Source organism: Gossypium hirsutum, chromosome A03 (genome assembly GCF_007990345.1).
Source record: "Gossypium hirsutum isolate 1008001.06 chromosome A03, Gossypium_hirsutum_v2.1, whole genome shotgun sequence".
Classification (NCBI taxonomy): Eukaryota; Viridiplantae; Streptophyta; class Magnoliopsida; order Malvales; family Malvaceae; genus Gossypium; species Gossypium hirsutum.
The window spans coordinates 9,994,540-10,015,453 of record NC_053426.1 but is presented as its reverse complement, the minus strand read 5'-3'; the positions used below and the strand labels follow the sequence as shown (position 1 = coordinate 10,015,453).

The 20,914-nt window shown below is 36.1% G+C and overlaps 1 protein-coding gene and 1 non-coding gene across 2 annotated transcripts; one reads left to right on the top strand and one right to left on the bottom strand.

Moving 5' to 3' along the window:
* Positions 1-5,496: 5,496 nt before the first annotated feature.
* On the bottom strand, positions 5,497-5,603 carry LOC121227800 (small nucleolar RNA R71). Its single transcript, XR_005925322.1, has one exon. It is a non-coding gene; the product is annotated as a small nucleolar RNA R71 (small nucleolar RNA).
* Positions 5,604-18,301: 12,698 nt separating this feature from the next.
* On the top strand, positions 18,302-20,492 carry LOC107886035 (tubulin beta-8 chain-like). The gene is made up of 3 exons (NM_001326722.2): positions 18,302-18,799; positions 18,896-19,165; positions 19,616-20,492. Exons 1-3 carry the CDS (start codon positions 18,406-18,408, stop codon positions 20,284-20,286), a joined length of 1,335 nt encoding a protein of 444 aa, NP_001313651.2. The 5' UTR covers positions 18,302-18,405; the 3' UTR covers positions 20,287-20,492.
* The last annotated feature ends 422 nt before the right edge of the window (positions 20,493-20,914 follow it).

Here is a 20,914-nt window from a genome sequence, read left to right as displayed (position 1 = left end):
GTGCAGTGCGAGATGGTACATGTTCATAGAAAATCATGGTTTCGATTAAGAAGAGGACAGGGTTGTGAGAGATAAATAAGTTCAAAGGTCCGCATACGTCTGTTATCGGTACAGTATCACTGGGTGTTTAGGGTTTTTGAATATTACTGTTATTATTTAATGTTGCATTATTTAACGTACTCATGGGTTGACAGGTGTTCCACAAGATCATAAGCAGGATTCAGAGATGATAGTGGGCTTAATACTACCGATGGTGAAAGCAGATCCCAAGACTACTATGTCGATCTTAATTTCCAATATTCGTAGCCAATTCAAGTACACGCCTTCTTACCACAATACCTATATAGCTAAACAGAAAACGTTAAATAAGATGCATAGTGGGTGGGATGCTTCATACAATGAGGTGTGGCAGTGATGTCAGGTGCTGGAGAGGTTTATCCCAGGTTGTGTAATAGACCTTGAAACGGTTTCTGCGTACTACAATGACCACTTGCTCCGTGGATGCCAAGTGTTCAAGCGTTTGTTTTAGAGCTTTAAGCCGAGGCGTATTTCAATACTGCAAGCTATTGGTACAAATTGATGGTACATTTATATATAGTAGATATACCCATCGGCTATTGCTAGTTGTGGCACAATATGTTGATTTCCAATTGCGTTTGCAATAACACCAGGAGAGTCAGGTGACGACTGAGATTTTTTTTCTTTTTAGGTTAAAGAAGCATGTCTGCCCCCAACCTGATATCTACATTATATTAAATCGAGGCGCCAGAATACTAGTCACAATTGAGCAACAGGGAAGCCTCTAGGATCACACACACCATCGGTATTGTTTAAGGCACATTATGACCAACTACTATGGACAATATCGGCCTACCACTGAACGACAACAAGAGACCAACATGAGTATTTAATCGCCACCAATATTATTTGGTTTGTAATATTCAATTTGTTCTGAATGGAAAAGTGGTATATAATTATAGCTATCCATTTATATTGACATGGTACGAGATCAATAAGGGCCATTTTTATAAGATGTTGGTGATTTTGTGATCAATTAACGATCAAGGAATAAACTACCTCTGTAAGATACCTTTTGATCAGTAGACATAGTTATTCGACAACGGCCTATGATATGGTCAGATGACCTCAAACCTGGCTGAATGCATTAACTATGTTTTAAAAGGAATGCGTCATTTGCCAATAACCTCAATTGTGCGAGAGACATACTTTTATTTGGCAGCACTGCTTCCAAAGCGAATAGCAAGATATAAAGGTCAAATGCAAGGAGGCCATATATGGTGCTGGAAGGTAGTGCAAGAAATTAATAAGGCCAAAGAGCAAGCCAACTCCATGTACACAGTGTGTCACGATCGTGACAACCTATGGTTTCGTGTGATAGAGTTCAACAGACAGAACAAAGGTATTATCGGTGGATAATATCGTGTACACCTGATAAATAAGACATGCGATTGTGGGAGATTTGACACACTTCGTTATCCATGCGCTAATTTAATTGTAGCTTGCCAAATATTCGTTTGGATCTCATGAGCTACGTCGACGAAGTGTACAAATTAGAATACATGTACAACGTGTAGAGACATGTATTCCCATCAGTCTCATATGAACATAAGTGGTCATCTATATCGCTTGCTCCATTTAAGTTGTTACCGGATAGAGAATTGCGTCGCAAACTAAAAGGTCAAACGTGCTCAACTAAAATCTATATCATCAGCCACATTTAAAGCATAAGCAACTAGATCAGCCTCGGCATACTTCTTTGAAGGTTTAATTCCTCTTCTAGTTCTATTTTTGGCGATAGAGCATTGTAGTGAAGAAGCAACTTTATTCTGAATTTTTATACTAGCTTGATGAGTCAACTTTGTTGTAGATTTTGAATTAATCTGATGCTCCACCTGTTTTTGATTTTCTTTATTGGAAAAGTCTTTAAAAGATAAGTTAGGTTGCATAGAAGTTTCATCAAAAACAACATCTCTACTAATCACAACTTTTCTATTTTTAGGGCACCATAACTTATACCCTTTTACACCAGCTTTATAACCAAGAAAAACATATTTAATGGATCTCGGTTCCAATTTTCCATTATCAATATGAGTATACGCAAGACCCCCAAATATCTTTAAATCAGAATAGTCAACAGGATTACTAGACCATACCTCTTGTGGAGTCTTTTTCTCAATGACAACGAATAGAGATCAGTTAATTAAAAAACATGTAGTAGAGACTGATTCGACCCAAAACAACTTTGGTAAGTTGGTTTTTGACAAGATACATCGAATCTTCTCTATGATCATTCTGTTCATTTGTTCTGCAATGCCGTTTTGCTATGGAATATGACGAACTGTCAAGTGTCTCATGATGCCTTCTAACTTGCACAGTTTATTAAACTCATCAGAAAAAAATCTAAACCATTGTCTGTGCAGAGGTATTTTATTTGTTTTTCTGTCTGTTTTTCAATCATAGTTTTTCAAGACTTAAATGTAGAAAATACATCGCTTTTCTTTTTCAGAAAGAACGCCCAATCTTTTTTAGAAAAATTATCAATAAAAGTTAACATGTAATTAACTCTACCTTTTGAAGGCACTCTTGATGGCCCCCAAAGATTAAAATGAATATATTCCAATGTTCCTTTCGTGTTATAGATTCCTCTAGTTAATCGAACTCTCTTTTGCTTCCCCAAAATGTAGTGTTCAAAGAACTTCAGTTTGCAAATTCCTTACCCATCAAGAAGTCTTATTTTGCTTAATTCTGTCATGCCATTCTCACTCATATACTATAGGCATATATGCCAAAGCTTAGAAATATCACCATCTTACAAGGAAGAGGAAGCGATAGCTACATCATCAATAACAGTAGACCTTGTAGAACATATAACTTGGCAGTCTTTCTCTGCCCTTTCATCACAACGAGGGAACCTTTGGAAATCTTCAAAACCCCACTTTCAGCTGTGTATTTGCACCCTTTTAAATCAATAGTACTCAATGAAATTAAATTTCCCTTCAATTCTAAAACATGTCGTACGTCACTAAGTGTTTTGACAACTCTATCAAACATCTTAACTTTAATTGTTCTAACACCTGCAATTTTACACGAAGCATTGTTTCCTATCAAAAGAACACCTTCAGACACTATTTTGTAAGTTGTAAACCAATTCTGATTAGGACTCATGTGGAAGGTGCAGCCCGAATCAAAGATCCACTCCTTGCTCACTTTAGAATTGTTAACAAAAGTAACTAGAATTTCATCATCGCTATAGTCTTCTACAACATCAGCTTCACCAGAATTTTCTGGTTGTTTTCCCTTTTGATTTGCAGCCTCCCTTTTGATCTTGTCCTGTAGCTTATAGCACTCAGATTTAATGCGCCATTTCTTCTTACAAAAGTTATAAATTTTACCTCTATTTGAAGACTTCGATCTACCCTTAGATTTACAGTGAGGATTTTGTTTCTGTGTCATTCCACAATCATCATCAGCATTCTGATCTTGTCTCCCACGAACAATAAGACCCTCTCACTTAAAGTCGATTTTAACCACAAGATACTTCATCTTACCATACGAGGTTAAAAAATCATAAATCTCCTCAACTGTGAGAGACTCGCGACTATATAAAATTATGTCTCTAAAGGTTGAATAAGATGGGGGCAAGGAACAAAGTAGTATCAACCCTGGATCTTCATTATCATACTAAACCTCTATGGCATCCAGTTTGAGAGAATTTATATAAACACTATTAAGTGTTCGTGCAAAAAGACGCACTTTCCTCCAAACGATGAACATAAAGACACTGCTTCATATGTAGCTTGCCGGTTAAAATTTTCGACATACATATTTGTTCCGACCTCTTCCATAATCCAGCGGCGGTCTTCTCCTTCATCATATATTGTAAAATTTCATTAGACAAATGTAGATGTAACTGTGTTAATCTCTTTCGATCATTGCGTGATAAACACCGAATTATACATATCTACACCCCAAATACTTAGCATATTTATGGATGTTTATTACTCGATTTGTGGATTTTGGGGCTCTTAATCTGGTTATTTCATGTTTTGTACTCAGGAAAGCACTAAGAGTCGAAAGGAACCAAAAACGATCTAAAAAGGGGACAAAAACGGACCAAATCGAGAAGATAACACAGCCTAAGCCTTGCCACACAGGCACCTCACACTACCGTGGCCTTCGGGGGTATCGACCAAGGTTTTTACGATTCACACGGCCTGGCCATTGAGCCCACACTGTCATGTGTAATTTAACGGATCGAACACAACTTGGTAATCACGTCACACAGTCGTGGCACACGGACGTGTCCCTTTTTCAAAGAGTTGTATTTTACACGGAAAATGGTACTTAGGAAGGAAGAAAGCCAATCCAAAGCCTATATAAACACCCTAAGTGTGACCTAGAAAGGGGCCGCTCTTTCCAGAACTTTTTTGGAATACAGAACCACACGCCAGGAATTACTTGAAGAAAGCCAGACGATCCACCTCAAAAGCCGGAGCTACTCCAAGACTGAAGATCTCTCTCAGAATTCCTTCAAGGGTTTTAGTGTTTTCTTCATGTTTTGTTATTTTTATACTTTTGATATGTACTCTTATTTTATTATGAACTAAACCCCTTAGATACCTAAGGGGGATAACTATGATGGATCTTGTTATTATTATCTGAACTGTATGATAAATACTTGATTTGTTCTTAATTATGTATTCTTAATACTTGAGTTAATATTCTGGGTATTAATTCATGATTTGATGTGCTTATGCAGAGGAGGAATAGACCTTGCCCTGAAATATTAGGAACACTAAATTTTTATTACTTTAGCCATTTATTTTTCTTGCAATTTTATTTTATTTTATTTTATTATTTATTAATTTACTTTTTCTCTCTTGGCAGGTTTTTTTATAGTTTATGACTAGAAGAAACCCATCAGGACCATTACTCTTTGACGAAGAAATTGATCGTACAATTTGCAAAAATTAAAGAGAAATAAGACGTAGTTTACAAGACACGAAGAACGAGCGAGAAGACGATACTTAAACCCCAATCAACGAGATGGCTGAAAACCCAGGCGATCAGCTGCCTCCTGCAATCGCAGCTAATCAAAATCCTGCTCCACGTACTATGTATGAGTATGCTAAACCTTCTTTAACAGGAACTGAGTTTAGTATAGTTAAACCTACTATTTTTGCGAATAATTTCGAACTAAAACCTAACACAATTTAGATGATACAGTAGTTTGTTCAGTTTGATGGTTTGTAGGATGAGGATCCCAACATGCACTTGACAAATTTTCTTGAATTTTGCGATACATTCAAAATCAATGGCATTTCTGATGACGCCATTCGCCTCTAGTTATTTCCCTTTTCACTGAAAAACAAAGCTAAACAGTGGTTAAACTCGTTACCACAAGGGTCTATCACTACTTGGGAACAAATGACCGAGAAGTTTTTACTAAAATATTTTTCGCCAGCTAAAACGGCTAAATTGCGTAATGATATCTCTTCTTTTGTACAGATGGATTTAGAAACACTTTACGATGCATGAAAGAGATACAAGTATTTACTGGGAAGGTGCCCTCACCATGGGTTACCGCTTTGGCTGCAAGTTCAAACGTTCTACAATGGTGTGAATCCCTCGACAAGACAAATGATTGACGCAGCTGCTGGTGGAACCATTAACAATAAAACACCGGAAGATGCCTATGAATTCATAGAGGATATGTCACTGAACAACTATCAGTGGCAAGTTATGAGGACAAAGCCAACGAAAACAGCCGGCGTCTATAACATCGATTCAGTCACCATGCTTTCTAATCAGGTAGAACTTCTCAATAAAATGATTGACGGTTTACTTGGTTCTACGCAGGTACATCCAGTAATGAGGTGTGACTCAAGCGGAGGAGGTATATATACAGAATACCAATCCTTCAATCCTACAACTAAAGAGGAGCAAGTCAACTATATGGGTAATAATAACTTTAGATCTCAAAATAACCCATACAGTAATACTTATAATGCAGGTTAGAGGAACCACCCAAATTTTTCCTGGAGAGGTCAAGGAAATCAAAAGCCACAAAATCCTCAAGGTTCTCAACAGGAGAAGAAACCAAACCTTGAAGAGATGCTTTCTAAATTTATTTCGGTGTCAGAAACCCGTTTCCAAAATACCGAGACAACACTTAAGAATCAATAAGCATCGATCTAAGGACTCAAAGCTCAGATAGGCCAGCCGTCCAAACTAATCTCCGAACGACCACAAGGTAGCCTACCAAGTAATACTGAACCTAATCCGAGGGAACACCTCAATGCAATTAGCACTCAAAATACGGAAGGATTCATTGCCCCTGAACCAGAACTACAATAAGACAACGCGATGAACAAAGGACGAGAGGAGGTAAACAATAATAATCCCAAATAGGTAAGTACAAATCATGAATCTCGTGTGCCATATCCTAAAGCGATGACGAAAGACAGAACAGAAGAACAATTCGGTAAGTTAGTCAAACTCTTAAAGAAATTACATATTAACTTACCCTTTATTGAAATTCTTTCACAGATGCCCAACTCAGCAAAATTCTTAAAGGAACTTCTGAGCAATAAAAGGAAATTAGATACTACATCACACCTGGAACTCAATGCAGTCTGCTCAGCTATTCTAAAGAATGAGCTACCTAACAAATTGAAAGATCCAGGGAGTTTTAGAATTCCTTGCTTAATTGGTAGTCTATCTGTGAATAATGCTTTAGTTGATCTAGGGGCAAGTATAAATGTTATGTCATATAAAATGTTTAAACGACTAGGTCTCGGTAAACCCAAATAGACTAGAATGAGCATACAATTGGCTGACAAAATAGTTAGATTTCCTAAGGGTATTATTGAAGACGTTCTCGTTAAAATTGATAAATTTATTTACCCAGTAGACTTCGTTCTCTTAGATATGGATAATGATAACGAGGTACCTTTAATTTTAGGACGACCATTTTTAGCAACTGCCAGAACCATTATTAATGTAGGCACAGGAGAGCTAACACTTCGTGCAGGTGACGACGCAGTAACACTCCAAGCACGCGACTCAGTCAAAACCTCTAAAACTCAAGCCAATGCTATAAAACCTATCGATGATAAAACTAATATTCAATCGTCCTTGCAGGAACTTCCTCGAACCAAGACAACAGAGACAGTCCGCTACTATCATGAAGAGAAAAAAGACGTCCATGAAGAATGAAAACTATGGATAGAGTAGCTAGACAAATGGCGAGAACACAAACCGAGAACACATGATAAATCGAAACTACGCAAACACAAGCCCGATACCTCTCCTAATCAACTTCAGGTCGGCGATACAGTCTTACTAGATGCCATTGATCCTCACATTGTCACTACCACACCAAATGAGGAAATCTCTCTTACATTACTTAGTATTTTTCCATTCGGTACAGTGGAGGTGAGTCATCCCAAGTTCGGTACTTTTAAGGTAAACAACACTTGTTTAAAACCTTATTTTAAAATTGACAGCAGGAACGAGGAGTATGAACTCCTCAAACCACCATGATAAATCAACGGAGAGGTAAGTCGAGCTTAGACTATAAATAAGAGCTTCTCGGGGGGCAACCCGAGCACTAACATCTTTTGATTTCTTTATTTTTATTTTCTAACACTTTAGATCCTTAACTTAATATTTGAATTACACATTTTTTCAGCATACATGGCCATGCACACGGGCGTGCCTAAAGCCGTGGCCAAACAGGGAAAGAGACACGGCCATGCGATACGGCCGTGTTGAAGCAGAACATGATTTCCCCAAAACACAGGGTGCGATAAATCCCCACGGCCGTGCGACATGGCCGTGGGTGAACTTGATAGGAACACACAGTCGTGGGAATGAAAACCCACGGGCGTGCCAGGGACAAGGCTTGATTATGTTTCTTCGACACGGGCGTGCAACACGCCCGTGCCATTCAGCCGTGTACAACAGTACACGGGCGTGCTACCATAATACACGGGCGTGGGAGAAACGAACAAAACTAGGCACGGCCGTCCGACATGGCCGTGTGCCACACACGCTCAAACCACACGGGTATAGGACAGTAGCTGGGCACGGCCTAAATTGAAAATTTTGAAAAACACGGGCTCACACTCAAAGCACACAGGCGTGGCCCTATGCCGTGTGACCCTCTCTTATATAAACAAACCACTGTTCATCTTCTTCCCCCTTTCAAAACCTTAGCCTAAAACTTCTCCTCCCCACTCTCTAATCCTTATTCCGGCCACCATTCCCACAATTCTTACTTCCCCAACCCTCAAACCACCTTAAAATCCATTCCTCTTGCATTAATCCGCACTTTCCCCTCTCTATACCCTCAATTTTTCCTCCACAAGGCTATACCCCCGCGTCACACGCCTGTGTTCGCCACCAACACGCCCGCGCGCCGCCATACATCAGCCTTTGATTTACTTTCTAAACTTTATTTTTCCAATTTGTATTGCTACATTAGTATTCTATATGCTTTACATAGATATTGTAATATTTTGCTTTAGACAAGTAAAGAATTTACCTTAGAATTTTCTATATTTGAATTATTTAAACCACTAAAAAGCATATACTAGTTTTGGGCCTCTTGCTTAACTACTGATGTATCATGGATTCTATCAATGCTCATATATTTTCAGGTACATTATGTCGTCATCAAGAGGAAAGAAAGTCACGGTCCTATCTTCAAAGAGACGTAGGGGACCGAGTTCTTCCTCGGTACGTGCTATAACTGAAGTTCGGCACCCGTTCCTTGAATTTCTGCAAGCTTCGCAGGAGGAGCTATTCCAGATATTACGCGCACGATCTATCACCACAAGTAGCTGCATCGACTAGGCTATCATAGAGCAAGTCCAGCTCGCTGATGCCATCCGCGCCTTCCTGTCCACAGACTCATAGGAACAGTTCTTCGCTATTACCGAGCCCACTTATTTAGAGCTAACTTTAGAATTATGCTCTACTTTTCATTTACAGGTGGTGATGACGAACAATGACGACCTAGGCACCATTCACTTTCGATTAGGCGGTCTAGTTCGTTTGATGAGTGTCCCAGAGTTTAGAGTTGCTCTGGGACTTTACACTGATGAGTTTATGGAGGAAGAGGACATGAATGTACTACCACACAATATCCACATCTCCCCCTCATTGTGCTGGAAGACTTTGGCACCACTCTCTCCTAACTACAACCCCAGTCGCTCGAAGGCCTCAGCTCTCACCCATTCCCTACCATATCTCCATGCCATATTGGCACACACCTTGACCGGAAGGAGAGAGAGCACCGACGTCGTTAAAACCCACGTCGCCTACTATTTATGGTGCATGGCGAATGCATACGTGACCGATTTAGCATACTTCATTACTTTTGTCATTCGCTATCAGACCGAGCGACATAAGAAGGGAGTGATCTTCATCGACCCCTACGTGATGCGCATTACCAGACACTTCGGCCTCCTCAACACCGCGGCCCAGTCATCAACGCTTACTCTGATAGGTCAGATGTCCCCACAGGCCATCACGACTATGTTACACACGAGGATGATTGAGCATCGACGTAGGACCGATCCTCTTCAATACTGTCTCTCGCATGCCATTGACGAGGAGGATCTTGAGGACATCCTTGATGATGTTCCCCCACAGCATAAGGAGCCTTCTACCGCGCCACCTAGGGAACGACCAACTCATGCGGCTGCTTCATTGGCATACATTTCTGACCGACTCGCCCATTTCGATCAGTATTGCACTATACAGTTTGAGATGATCCATGAGCAAGATCGGCGACGGGACTGACAGATGGACGATATGCAGGCCATGATACATCAGCTGTGCCAACACTTCCACATCGCCACTCCAGCACTACCACCTGAGGGCCCCACCGACGAGAATCATTGAATCCTTCTATTTTTTATTTAGTCTTATTTTTATTTTTATTTTCTTTTATTTTTATTTTTCTTTTGATTTTTATTTTCATTTCAATTTTATTATTTCATTTTGAAAGACATATCTATATTAGTAAATTTTACTTTTTCCATTTTCTGATGTTTCTAACAAGTAATTCCACTACGCTCTCTTCCACACCAACTCTTAATAAGCTCTTCATGATTCTACAGACTTTCAAGCAAAGCTGCTAGGAATATTTTATAGAATGAGGAAACAAAAGGGAAACAATACCTCACGAGTGCCATGTTCAACGACCTAATTTCTTCATCTAGCCAAGAACAATGGCAGCTACCACTTTCCCCGAGCACTCCATCCTTAGAATCCAGCTCCACATCCATATAACATGGAGTTTCACCTCCTTTCCTCTTATGATTTTCTTTATTTTGAATAATATATCTTTGTACATTGAGGGCAATGCACATCTTAAGTGCGGGGGGTGAACATGAAACCTAACTTTTTGCATTATTCTCAAATCCCTGAATTTGCTCTTGTGCTTAAGTGATTTTCTCATAATATTAATAGAATAAATTCTGATTGATCTATAATTATTGTTGGTATGTCATGAATTAGACCATGGGAATTATGCATGATTATTTGATTATAGGACATTAGATAATCGAGCATGATAAGTTGATATTTTGGTAACTAAAATTTTTTAGATTATTTTTCTAAATTGAGGTATTATCTTGAAATCTTAAGTATATAGGAATGACATCAAAAACCCAAATTTTTGGTGAGATTTTTGAGCCTTTTGAGCATATAGCTTTCTTTTTTGCTCACTTCTTTTGTGGTTTGAGTGTGTCAACATTGAACTGTTATTCTAGAACTTGCTTCGATTATACATATCGAGATCACACATATGATTTGATATACTGAGATGATAAAGGCACTTAGGATTTAACCCATTTACTCCATAAAACAGCCTTCCCACATAATTAAACCCTTAGTGAACTCCTTTTGAGCCTATTAACCCTTTTCTTTGATTAACCTTCATCATGAACCCATTAACCCATTATTGTTGAAATCTTCTTACTTTGTTTGACCCTTTTTATCGAGATTGATTTTAATACTGTTACCTCACTATGTTCACCATTTTTTGTTACTGAATCATGAGATCTGATTTTCATATTGTATTGACTGGATTTGTTCTTAAAAAAAAACTCAGTATTATTATTGTAATTCAGCAAGCTAAAGTTGTCATGAACTCATGTAAAATAGTTCTAGATATTTGTTGGTGGTTCAGTAATTAAGTTTTGATAGTGGGGTACTATATTGAAATTATCTCGATTCTAACCTTTGTCTCTTCAGTTTGTATCCATACCTATAACCTAAACCCCATTACAACCATGCAAAGACCTTTTGATTAATATATCATATCATTTACAAGTGGTAGAGATTTGATTTTCATGCAAGCCTATGGTAATAACTTTTCATGTTAGACAATCGAGTGCTTAATCTTGAACCTTAAACACTTTGAGTGATTTGAGTGAATCTTTAGTGGGGATGGCATCTCTTGTATATTTAGGACTAAAGTTAATTACTTGAAGGAAGGAGATTACCTATAATTTTGTTGTCAAAGTATTCGATTTAGATTGTTTGAGGTTTTTAATGCCCCTATAGTTGAATTCTCACTGTATGATTTTCTGTGGAATAACTTGTAACATTATCAGTAATGATTATGTGATTGAGAGGAATGAATTCTAATAGTAAATGAGAATTTTGCTTGAGGATAAGCAAAGTGTGGGGGTATTTGATAAACACTAAATTATACATATCTACACCCCAAATGCTTAGCATATTTATGGATGTTTATTACTAGATTTGTAGATTTTGGTGCTCTTAATCCGGTTATTTCATGTTTTGTACTCAGAAAAACACCAAGAGTTGAAAGGAGCCAAAAACGAGCTAAAAAGAGACAAAAACGGACCAAATTGAGAAGATGACACGGCCTAAGCCTTGCCACATAGGCACCTCACACGCTTGTGGCCTTCGGGGGTGTCGACTAAGGTTTTCACGATTGACACGGCCCGGTCATTAAGCCCGCACGACCGTGTGCAATTCAACGGATCGAACACGGCTTGGTAATCACGCCACACAGCCGTGGTACACGGGCGTATCCCTTTTTCAAAGAGTTGTATTTTACACGAAAAATGGTACTTAGTGAGGAAGAAAACCAATCCAAAGCCTATATAAACACCCTAAGTGTGACCTAGAAAGGGGTCGTTCTTTCCAGAACTTTTCTGGAATACAGAACCACACGCCAGGAATTACTTGAAGGAAGCCAGATGATCCATCTCAAAAGTCGGAGCTACTCCAGGACTGAATATCTCTCTCAGAATTCCTTCAAGGGTTTTAGAGTTTTCTTCATGTTTTGTTATTTTTATACTTTTGAGATGTACTCTTATTTTATTATGAACTAAACCCCTTAGATACCTAAGGGGGATAACTATGATGGATCTTGTTATTATTATCTGAACTGTATGATAAATACTTGATTTGTTCTTAATTATGTGTTCTTAATGCTTGAGTTAATATTCTGGGTATTAATTCATGATTTGATGTGCTTATGCAGAGGAGGAATAGACCCTGCCTAAGAGTAGATTTGGCATAATTAAGCAGAGTTGATCGAACTCCTAGAAAGAAGGTTACAAGATTTTGCCAGATTAGGGTGAAACATAATAAGGGGATCCATAGACCGAGTTAATGCAACCCTAGAGTGTTAATTAGAGAAAACTCTCGGTTATTCAATCTAGGGATTAGACGTTATTAGTCTTGAATAGAGATAATAACTTAACTTAGGGATCTCTACGGAACAAGTCAAGTGAATAAATCGTTCGATTCAGAGTCAGATAACAAGTGAAATCTAGGTGGATTCCTCCTTGGGTGTCATTTTTATCAATTTCTTTTCTTCAAGTCTTTTTCCAAATTTTCTCTTTGCTTTAATAAAATCAGTTAATTAGTTTAAATAATTAGTTAATTAAAACAAACTCTTTTATTCTTAGGCTAGATAATAAAAAGATAGTTATTACTAGTACTTTTGGTTCTCTTGGGTACGATATCCCGGTCTTGCCATTACTATACTATTGTTCAATAGGTACACTTGCCTTTTCGTCGTAATAATAGTTAGTCTAGGTTTGATCTTTATTATAAATATTTATTACTTGTTACGAATCACGCGATCATTGCGCTTCTTCTCTTCCTCCGTCAATGTCGAAGGCATCTTATCTACCTCTAGCAAGGCTTCCTCTAAGTCCATTTAAGCAAGAACTTCTTGCATCTTTATCTGCCACAATGCGAATTTGGTGTTACTATCCAACAGCTAAATTTCATACTTCAAATACGCCATTACCGTATTGATGTGAACAACCCAGAAACTCTGATATCAATTTGTAAAAATAGAAACGTCGGTAATGACAATGTATCGTAAAGAAAAATAAAGATAAAAATAAAGAACACACAGATTTTACGTAGAAAACTTTTCAGGAAAAAACCACGGGCAGAGAATAAGATAATTCACTATGTTGAATGCGAATAAATATAAAATGAGTAGAATATGTCTATTCATAGGCTTGTAAAACCATATTCTAATAGGAGTGTAGTAAAATTGAAACATCTTATTCTAATCAATATCATATAGGTGGAGTTTAATAATGTTTAAAAACCTTATTTTAGAATAAAATAAAAGAATCGTAGTTCTATATGGATTTTGCTTTTATTTTATTTTATCATTGTATTCGGGTCACTCAATTCTAATAATTTATAACAAAAATAAAAAATGAAATAAAGAAATAAAGTGGAAAGAAAGAGACTCATCTCTTCTTTCTTCTAAAACCATAACCGAAATTAGAAAAGAAGCACCAAGAAGGGTTCAGTCATAAGGGTTTCATATTAGCTCAATTGATTGATGCAATTTAGTCATTTTTTTGTAATTTTTATGTTTTTGAAATCTTGGAGTTTAATTTAGCTAACTCGTGTGTTATTTTTCGAATTTGTTAAAGTTTTGTAAAGATGCCATTGATGAATTCTTAAAGTTTTAGGTGTTAAATAGATAGATTTTAAACTTAAGAGTGAAAAAGGACTAAACTGTGAAGTTAATTTATAGTTTTGAACAATAGGGACTAAGATGCACAAATCTCAAAAATTATGGTAAAAATTAGAATAGGAATTCCTGATTGGACTGTAGTGAAAACAAATTCAAAATATGAGTTCTAAATTAAAAGTTATGTTAGTCCCAGTTTTAAGGATTAAATTGAATAAAATGTAAAATTTGTATAAATTGATGATTGATTCTGAAATTGGTTGTATTTTGATAGTGCTATATGTTCATGTTAATTCGTAGCTAACGTTAACCCAAATTTCTCGAAAACAAAGGGAAATGATAAAGTCATCGACGAATAGCTTAGAGTTTACAGTTTGTATTTCTATAATCCGAACCTTTCCAATTGTTGCATTTCTGAACTATGTTGCATGGTAAGATCAGAAGGTAAGTTGGAAATGATAAAATAAGTTGATTTGAATTGAATTTGATTGATTGTTAGCAATAATGACTAAATTGAATAGTTTTGAAAATATTGTATATTGTTCTAAATGTGCAATTGAATCTGTTTTGTGCTGCAATAAGTTGTTTCATATGTAGGATTGAGAAATTGATTATAATGAAATTCAAATAATGATGGATAGTGGATATCAAATTATATAAGGCCGAAAATGTGAATTTGATATTGCACAAATTAATCGATTTAAGTGATATATGGAAAAATACATATGTTGCAACTATGATAGCTCGATTTAAGATAAGCAAAATAAATTGTACAATCAAGTGATGTATTAGGACTTGTAGATTGACATATTAATTTGCATTTGAATTTTTGTTTGTTGGTTCATGCATTACATATTTTATATTATGTTCTAATGTTCGAATATAAAAATATCACTTAGTCATACTCAGCATACGATTTTGTTTTCTATGCACAGGTTAGGATTGATCTTGGACACAACAAGTGGTGATGTTTCTTGTAGTTTAATGGCATGAGTCTTATGCTTACAAAATGTTAAATTTGAAGATGAATAGGTATTTTGATGTACTGTGTATATAATTTGGTACGAATTTTTGGTATAGTATGAACCATGTGGATGTATCATGGTGTTCATGGTGTATGGGTTAGGTAAGCGTACTGGTTAATATCGGTATGTTTTAGAGATGCTAATAAATAGTATGCATTGGTTAAAAATGATTTGGATAAGGTATTAGCATATGTATATATATATGTGTGTGTGTGTGTGTGTGTAAATGATGGAAAAAGGTTGGAATTGGTGTTGCTAGATGAATGTTATTGAGTGATAATAGTGTTGGTCATGTGGAATTGAGGTTTGTATATTAAATGAATGTATTTTGGACTTGTTAAAGTGTATTGGTACTGTTCATTTAGTCATTTTAAGGATGAGAATAGCTTAGTTGGGTGTTAACTGAAAATTGCATGTTTTGTGAGTTTTTTTGCAGAAACAGCCTGTGATGTTGCGATGTGATATGTATGTTGCCGTAATGAGGGATCCACATCGTGATGTCAAAAATAAGGACGTTGGGATGAGGTTGAGCCCAGGTCATGGCGCGACGAGGATTTATGTCGCTGCGACAATAGTAAGATAGTGAGTCATGTCGTAACAAGGAACTTCCTCATGTCACAACGTCGACCCTGAAATTTTGAGACTTTTCATTTTAGTCTTTCATCGGTTTTAACTTTGATTTAGAGCTTCCATAAACTTATACAAAGCTTGGGAATGATTGCATTTCACATTGAATGTGTAATTGTTGATTCGCTTCAATAAATTGTAGAATTTGATCGTAAATTATTGTAGTTGCTCTGGTAACAAATGTGACATCCCTTCGTTCAGACCTAACGATCAAGTTGGGTAATGGGGTGTTACATAGTTGAGACGGTGGGTTTATTATATCTAATACTTAATATTTATAAAGAACCTGATTGAATTTGGTGTCGCATAATAAAGGCCTAACTCAATCATGAAGTTACAAAAAACAGTATAGTTTTCTTATAAAAAAACCGATATTATTTTAAGGGTATTTTTGTTATTTTAAATTATGTAAAATTCTAAAAAATGTATTTGATGGGATTTGAATCTAAAATACCATAATTTTGGTAAAAGTATCATGAAGGTCTTTGTATTAAGAGTCAGATTGCATTTTGTCCTCACTATTAAAAAAAAGAGCAAATTAGTTCCTATACGTTAAATCAAAGAACAAATTAGTCTTTCTGTTAAAAAGTTTACCCATTTCAATTGTTGAAAATTCGTCCTTATATGTCAACATGGCATGCTAATATTATTGTTTGGTTAGTTTATCAGCCACGTTAGTTTTTAACAATACAAATAGATGAAATTTTTAACAAAAAGGACTTATATGCTTCTTTGAACTAATGTATAGGGACTAACTTGCCAATTCACCCATATCATGTCATGATGTACACAAGGCATACTACGTATCACTATTTTATTATTCCATCAACCACGCTAGCTTTTAAAAGTACAAGTGGATGGAGTTTTTAATAGAAAGGACCCATATGCTTTTTCAACTAATGTCTAGAAACTAATTGGCAGTTCTTTTAGTAGAGGGGCAAAATGTAATCTAACTCTTAATACAAAAGCTTCCATGATACTTTTACCCTATGGCTTTCAATATTGTAACTTAACTTCACCATTTCACTAAGGCTTATATGAAAAATATGTACTTAAACTATGCAAATTTTCTCATTTAGGCACCTAAAGGTTTTTTTGGGTCAAAGTAAACACCTAAAGTTTTATTATGTTACCACTTTAGGTATAAATTGTTAACTCCAATTAAAAAACTTCTAAATCAATCAAATTGCGACACATGACTTTTGTAAATATTTTTATTTAATTTAAGATGCCACGTGTCATAATTTAAGTAATCCCAATATTTTTTAAATCAGAATTAACACTTTAAATATTTTTATTTAATTAAAAATGAAACATGTCATGATTTGATTGGTTTAAATTTCATTTAACTGGAGTTAACAGATGATTACCTAAAGTGGTACAAAATAAATCTTTAGGTACCTAAATAAGAAAAGTTATATAATTTGAGTATCTATTTTTCATATAAACCTTTTATTAAGGCTTCATTTTTATGATATTAATTCCTAATAAATATATTTAGTATATATAAATTTTTTTACAAATATCATAGATATGTAATCCATTCTCAATAATAGGTTCAATGATTTGTGAGGTAAAAGTACAATGGAAAGCCCTGTATTAAGAGTCGGACTATATTTTTTCCCCTCAACTAAAAAAGGGAGCAAACTAATCATTCTACATTAGATTAAAGAGCAACATGATCATTTTGTTAAAAAATTTCATCAAATTTTGCTATTAAAAACTAAATTTTGTACATCAACATGAGGTTATTGTCGGATTATTTTGTTAGCCACACTAACTTTTAACAATATAAAATGTGAAATTTTCAATAGAAATAATTAATTTACTTTTTGGTCTAAATGTAAGGACTAAGTTACCTATTATTTAAGTAAAAGAGACAAAATTATAATCTTTTGTGATTACCGAGGGTTAACCAAAATATCACCAAAATTCAAATAATCTAAAGTCCATTAGCGAAATTTTAAAACATTTTAGAAAATTTGTATGAAAAATAATTATAAAAGTTGGTTAGTGATAACTGATGAGGGTAAGGGTAACATGCAATTGGGACTTGCCAGTTGTGTTTTAAGGTAGAGGTAGAAGGCGCCACCCTCGTAATTTGAATTTAGCTTCAGCTACCCGACAATGCCATCCAGCTGTCTCTCTAAATTTTTTGAATTTTAAAAATTTCTCCTTCTTATTTTACTCCCGCTTTTAGCCGTTGCCTTTTTCTGCCCGTTACCCGTACCTCGTAACCCCCCCATCATTAATAAAAAAGTCTAATTCCACCTCAAGTCCTTATACTTTTCAAAATTTTAAAATACAATCTTTTAATTTCAGAAACTTAATTTTTTAATTGTGAATTTTAAAAATTAAATTAAAATTAATAATGTTATTTCAATTTGGTTAAATTTTAATATAATTTACAAACTGAAATTTAATTTTTAAACCAAATATTTAAATATTAAAATGTCATATAATTAAATTTACGAAAATAAAAAATGGACTAAATTTCAACAGTTCAACGAGTAAAGGGACTGGGGAAAAATTAAACAAAAAATAATTAAAATTTTTTGAAAATAAATCAATCTTATCTCTTCCATCTTTTAAAATATATAAACCCTAGCTCTCCCTCATTTTCCTTTTCAATTTTATACCCTGCAGCAACTCTCATCCAACCATTTCTCTAAATTTCCTACACTTTTTTTTTCTTTAAAAAATTTCAGTTTCTCCTTCTCTTCACAAATCAAAATGCGTGAGATCCTTCATATTCAAGGTGGCCAGTGCGGCAACCAAATCGGAGCGAAGTTCTGGGAAGTGGTTTGCTCAGAACACGGCATAGATCCCACCGGTCGTTACCAAGGAGACTTGGATCTTCAACTCGAGAGAATCAATGTCTACTACAATGAAGCCAGTTGTGGTAGATTCGTTCCTCGTGCCGTCCTCATGGATCTTGAACCCGGTACCATGGACAGCATCAGATCTGGTCCCGTCGGCCAGATCTTCCGACCCGATAACTTTGTTTTCGGTCAGTCCGGTGCTGGTAACAACTGGGCTAAAGGCCATTACACTGAAGGTGCTGAGTTAATCGACTCTGTCTTAGATGTTGTTCGAAAAGAGGCCGAAAACTGTGATTGCCTTCAAGGTAAATGAAAGATCTGAGGGAAACTGAACTTTTTTAAATTATTGTGTGAATAATTGGTGTTTAAATGGTGTTTTCTGTTGTTTTGGTTCTTTGTAGGGTTTCAGGTTTGTCATTCTTTGGGAGGAGGAACTGGATCTGGAATGGGAACGCTTTTGATATCGAAGATAAGGGAAGAATACCCAGATAGGATGATGTTGACCTTCTCTGTTTTCCCATCTCCTAAGGTCTCTGATACCGTCGTGGAGCCTTACAATGCTACTTTGTCAGTTCATCAGTTGGTTGAAAACGCTGATGAGTGTATGGTCCTCGATAATGAGGCCTTGTATGATATTTGTTTCAGGACACTTAAGCTTACCACTCCCAGCTGTAAGTCTTCCCCAGATTTAGTCATTTTCATTTAATATCTTTTATTAGACTCTGTTTGTCTAGTTTTAACGTAGTAGCAAAGGTTCAGATTCATGCATTATATTTGCAATTTTAGTACCGTTCAATCGTTGCTGCTCTGGGTTGTGAATGACAATAATTTCCTGAAAGGTTAAATTCGAGTTAGTAAGAACTGGGATCTGTTTATTTAGCTTGGGGATCTTCAAAGTTCTTACATTGTTTCATTTGATCTGTGAATTGTTTTCTTTTGTTTCATTTTTTAGTGCATTTCCTACCTAGTGGATGTAGGATTTTGCTTTATGATCTGGCCTAAGAATAAAAATAGTTTCCTGAAAGGCAAAAATTGAGTTAGTAATAACTAGGATCTGTTTATTTTAGCTTGGGGATCTTTGAATTCTTACAGTTTGCTGTGTTCTTTTTGTTCTTTGACAGTTGGTGATCTGAATCACCTGATATCTGCAACAATGTCTGGGGTTACATGCTGCTTACGATTCCCTGGTCAGCTCAACTCTGATCTAAGGAAACTTGCTGTGAATCTCATCCCATTTCCTCGGCTTCATTTCTTCATGGTGGGTTTTGCTCCACTCACTTCAAGAGGCTCCCAACAGTACAGAGCCCTGACAGTTCCTGAGCTAACTCAGCAAATGTGGGATGCAAAGAACATGATGTGTGCAGCTGATCCACGACACGGCAGATACTTGACTGCATCGGCTATGTTCCGTGGCAAAATGAGCACTAAGGAAGTGGATGAGCAAATGTTGAATGTTCAGAACAAGAACTCTTCCTACTTTGTTGAGTGGATTCCTAACAATGTGAAGTCAACAGTTTGTGACATTCCACCCACAGGCCTCAAGATGGCATCCACATTTATCGGCAATTCAACATCCATTCAGGAGATGTTTAGGCGCGTAAGTGAGCAGTTTACAGCTATGTTTAGGAGGAAGGCTTTCTTGCATTGGTACACAGGAGAAGGCATGGATGAGATGGAATTTACTGAGGCAGAGAGCAACATGAATGATCTGGTCTCGGAGTATCAGCAGTACCAAGATGCAACAGCCGATGAAGATGAGTATGAGGAAGAGGAAGCGGAGTACGAGGATTAGGAAGGAAAAACTTTATGCCAATTAGGCAAATTCTAATCTCAACTTCCAGTTGCTGAAAGAAATAGTCATTATGCTGTGACTGTTATTGCATTTATGTTTCTAAGTGAACTTTTTTCTTGAGCTTTTCATGCTCAATACTTAGCAAAGCATGCGCAGTTTATGTACTTTACTCCTTTTTAAGTTTCTAAGTAACTTTTTTTGTTTCATTTGCTCTTTATATCTCGTGCGCCTTGATCTTTTATTTATATATTGAGCTGATCAAAAACCAAAATACTAATCATGAAAAAGATGATGTTAATAGAGCCGAGGTGTTCCATCAAGTTAAATTTTTTAAAAATCTTGTGAAATCCAATTAGAATTTTAGTTTGTTCATATAACGTTCATTAAAAGAAATCATTTTGATTATTAACGGTTGCCAAGATGTGGAGACCTTACTTCATGCGATTTGAAAATTCGAGGCCAACTTTCCCAAGGTTGAAGGGTGCGCATGGGGAATCGTTAACAAAGAGGGATGGTATCTCATTTGCTGTAATCTATTATCACAAAGGGGTAAAGATTTATATTGGTAGACAGTGTCATATTGGTTAGAAATTAGAATTTTAGGGTTTAAACATTGGGGGGGGGTCCT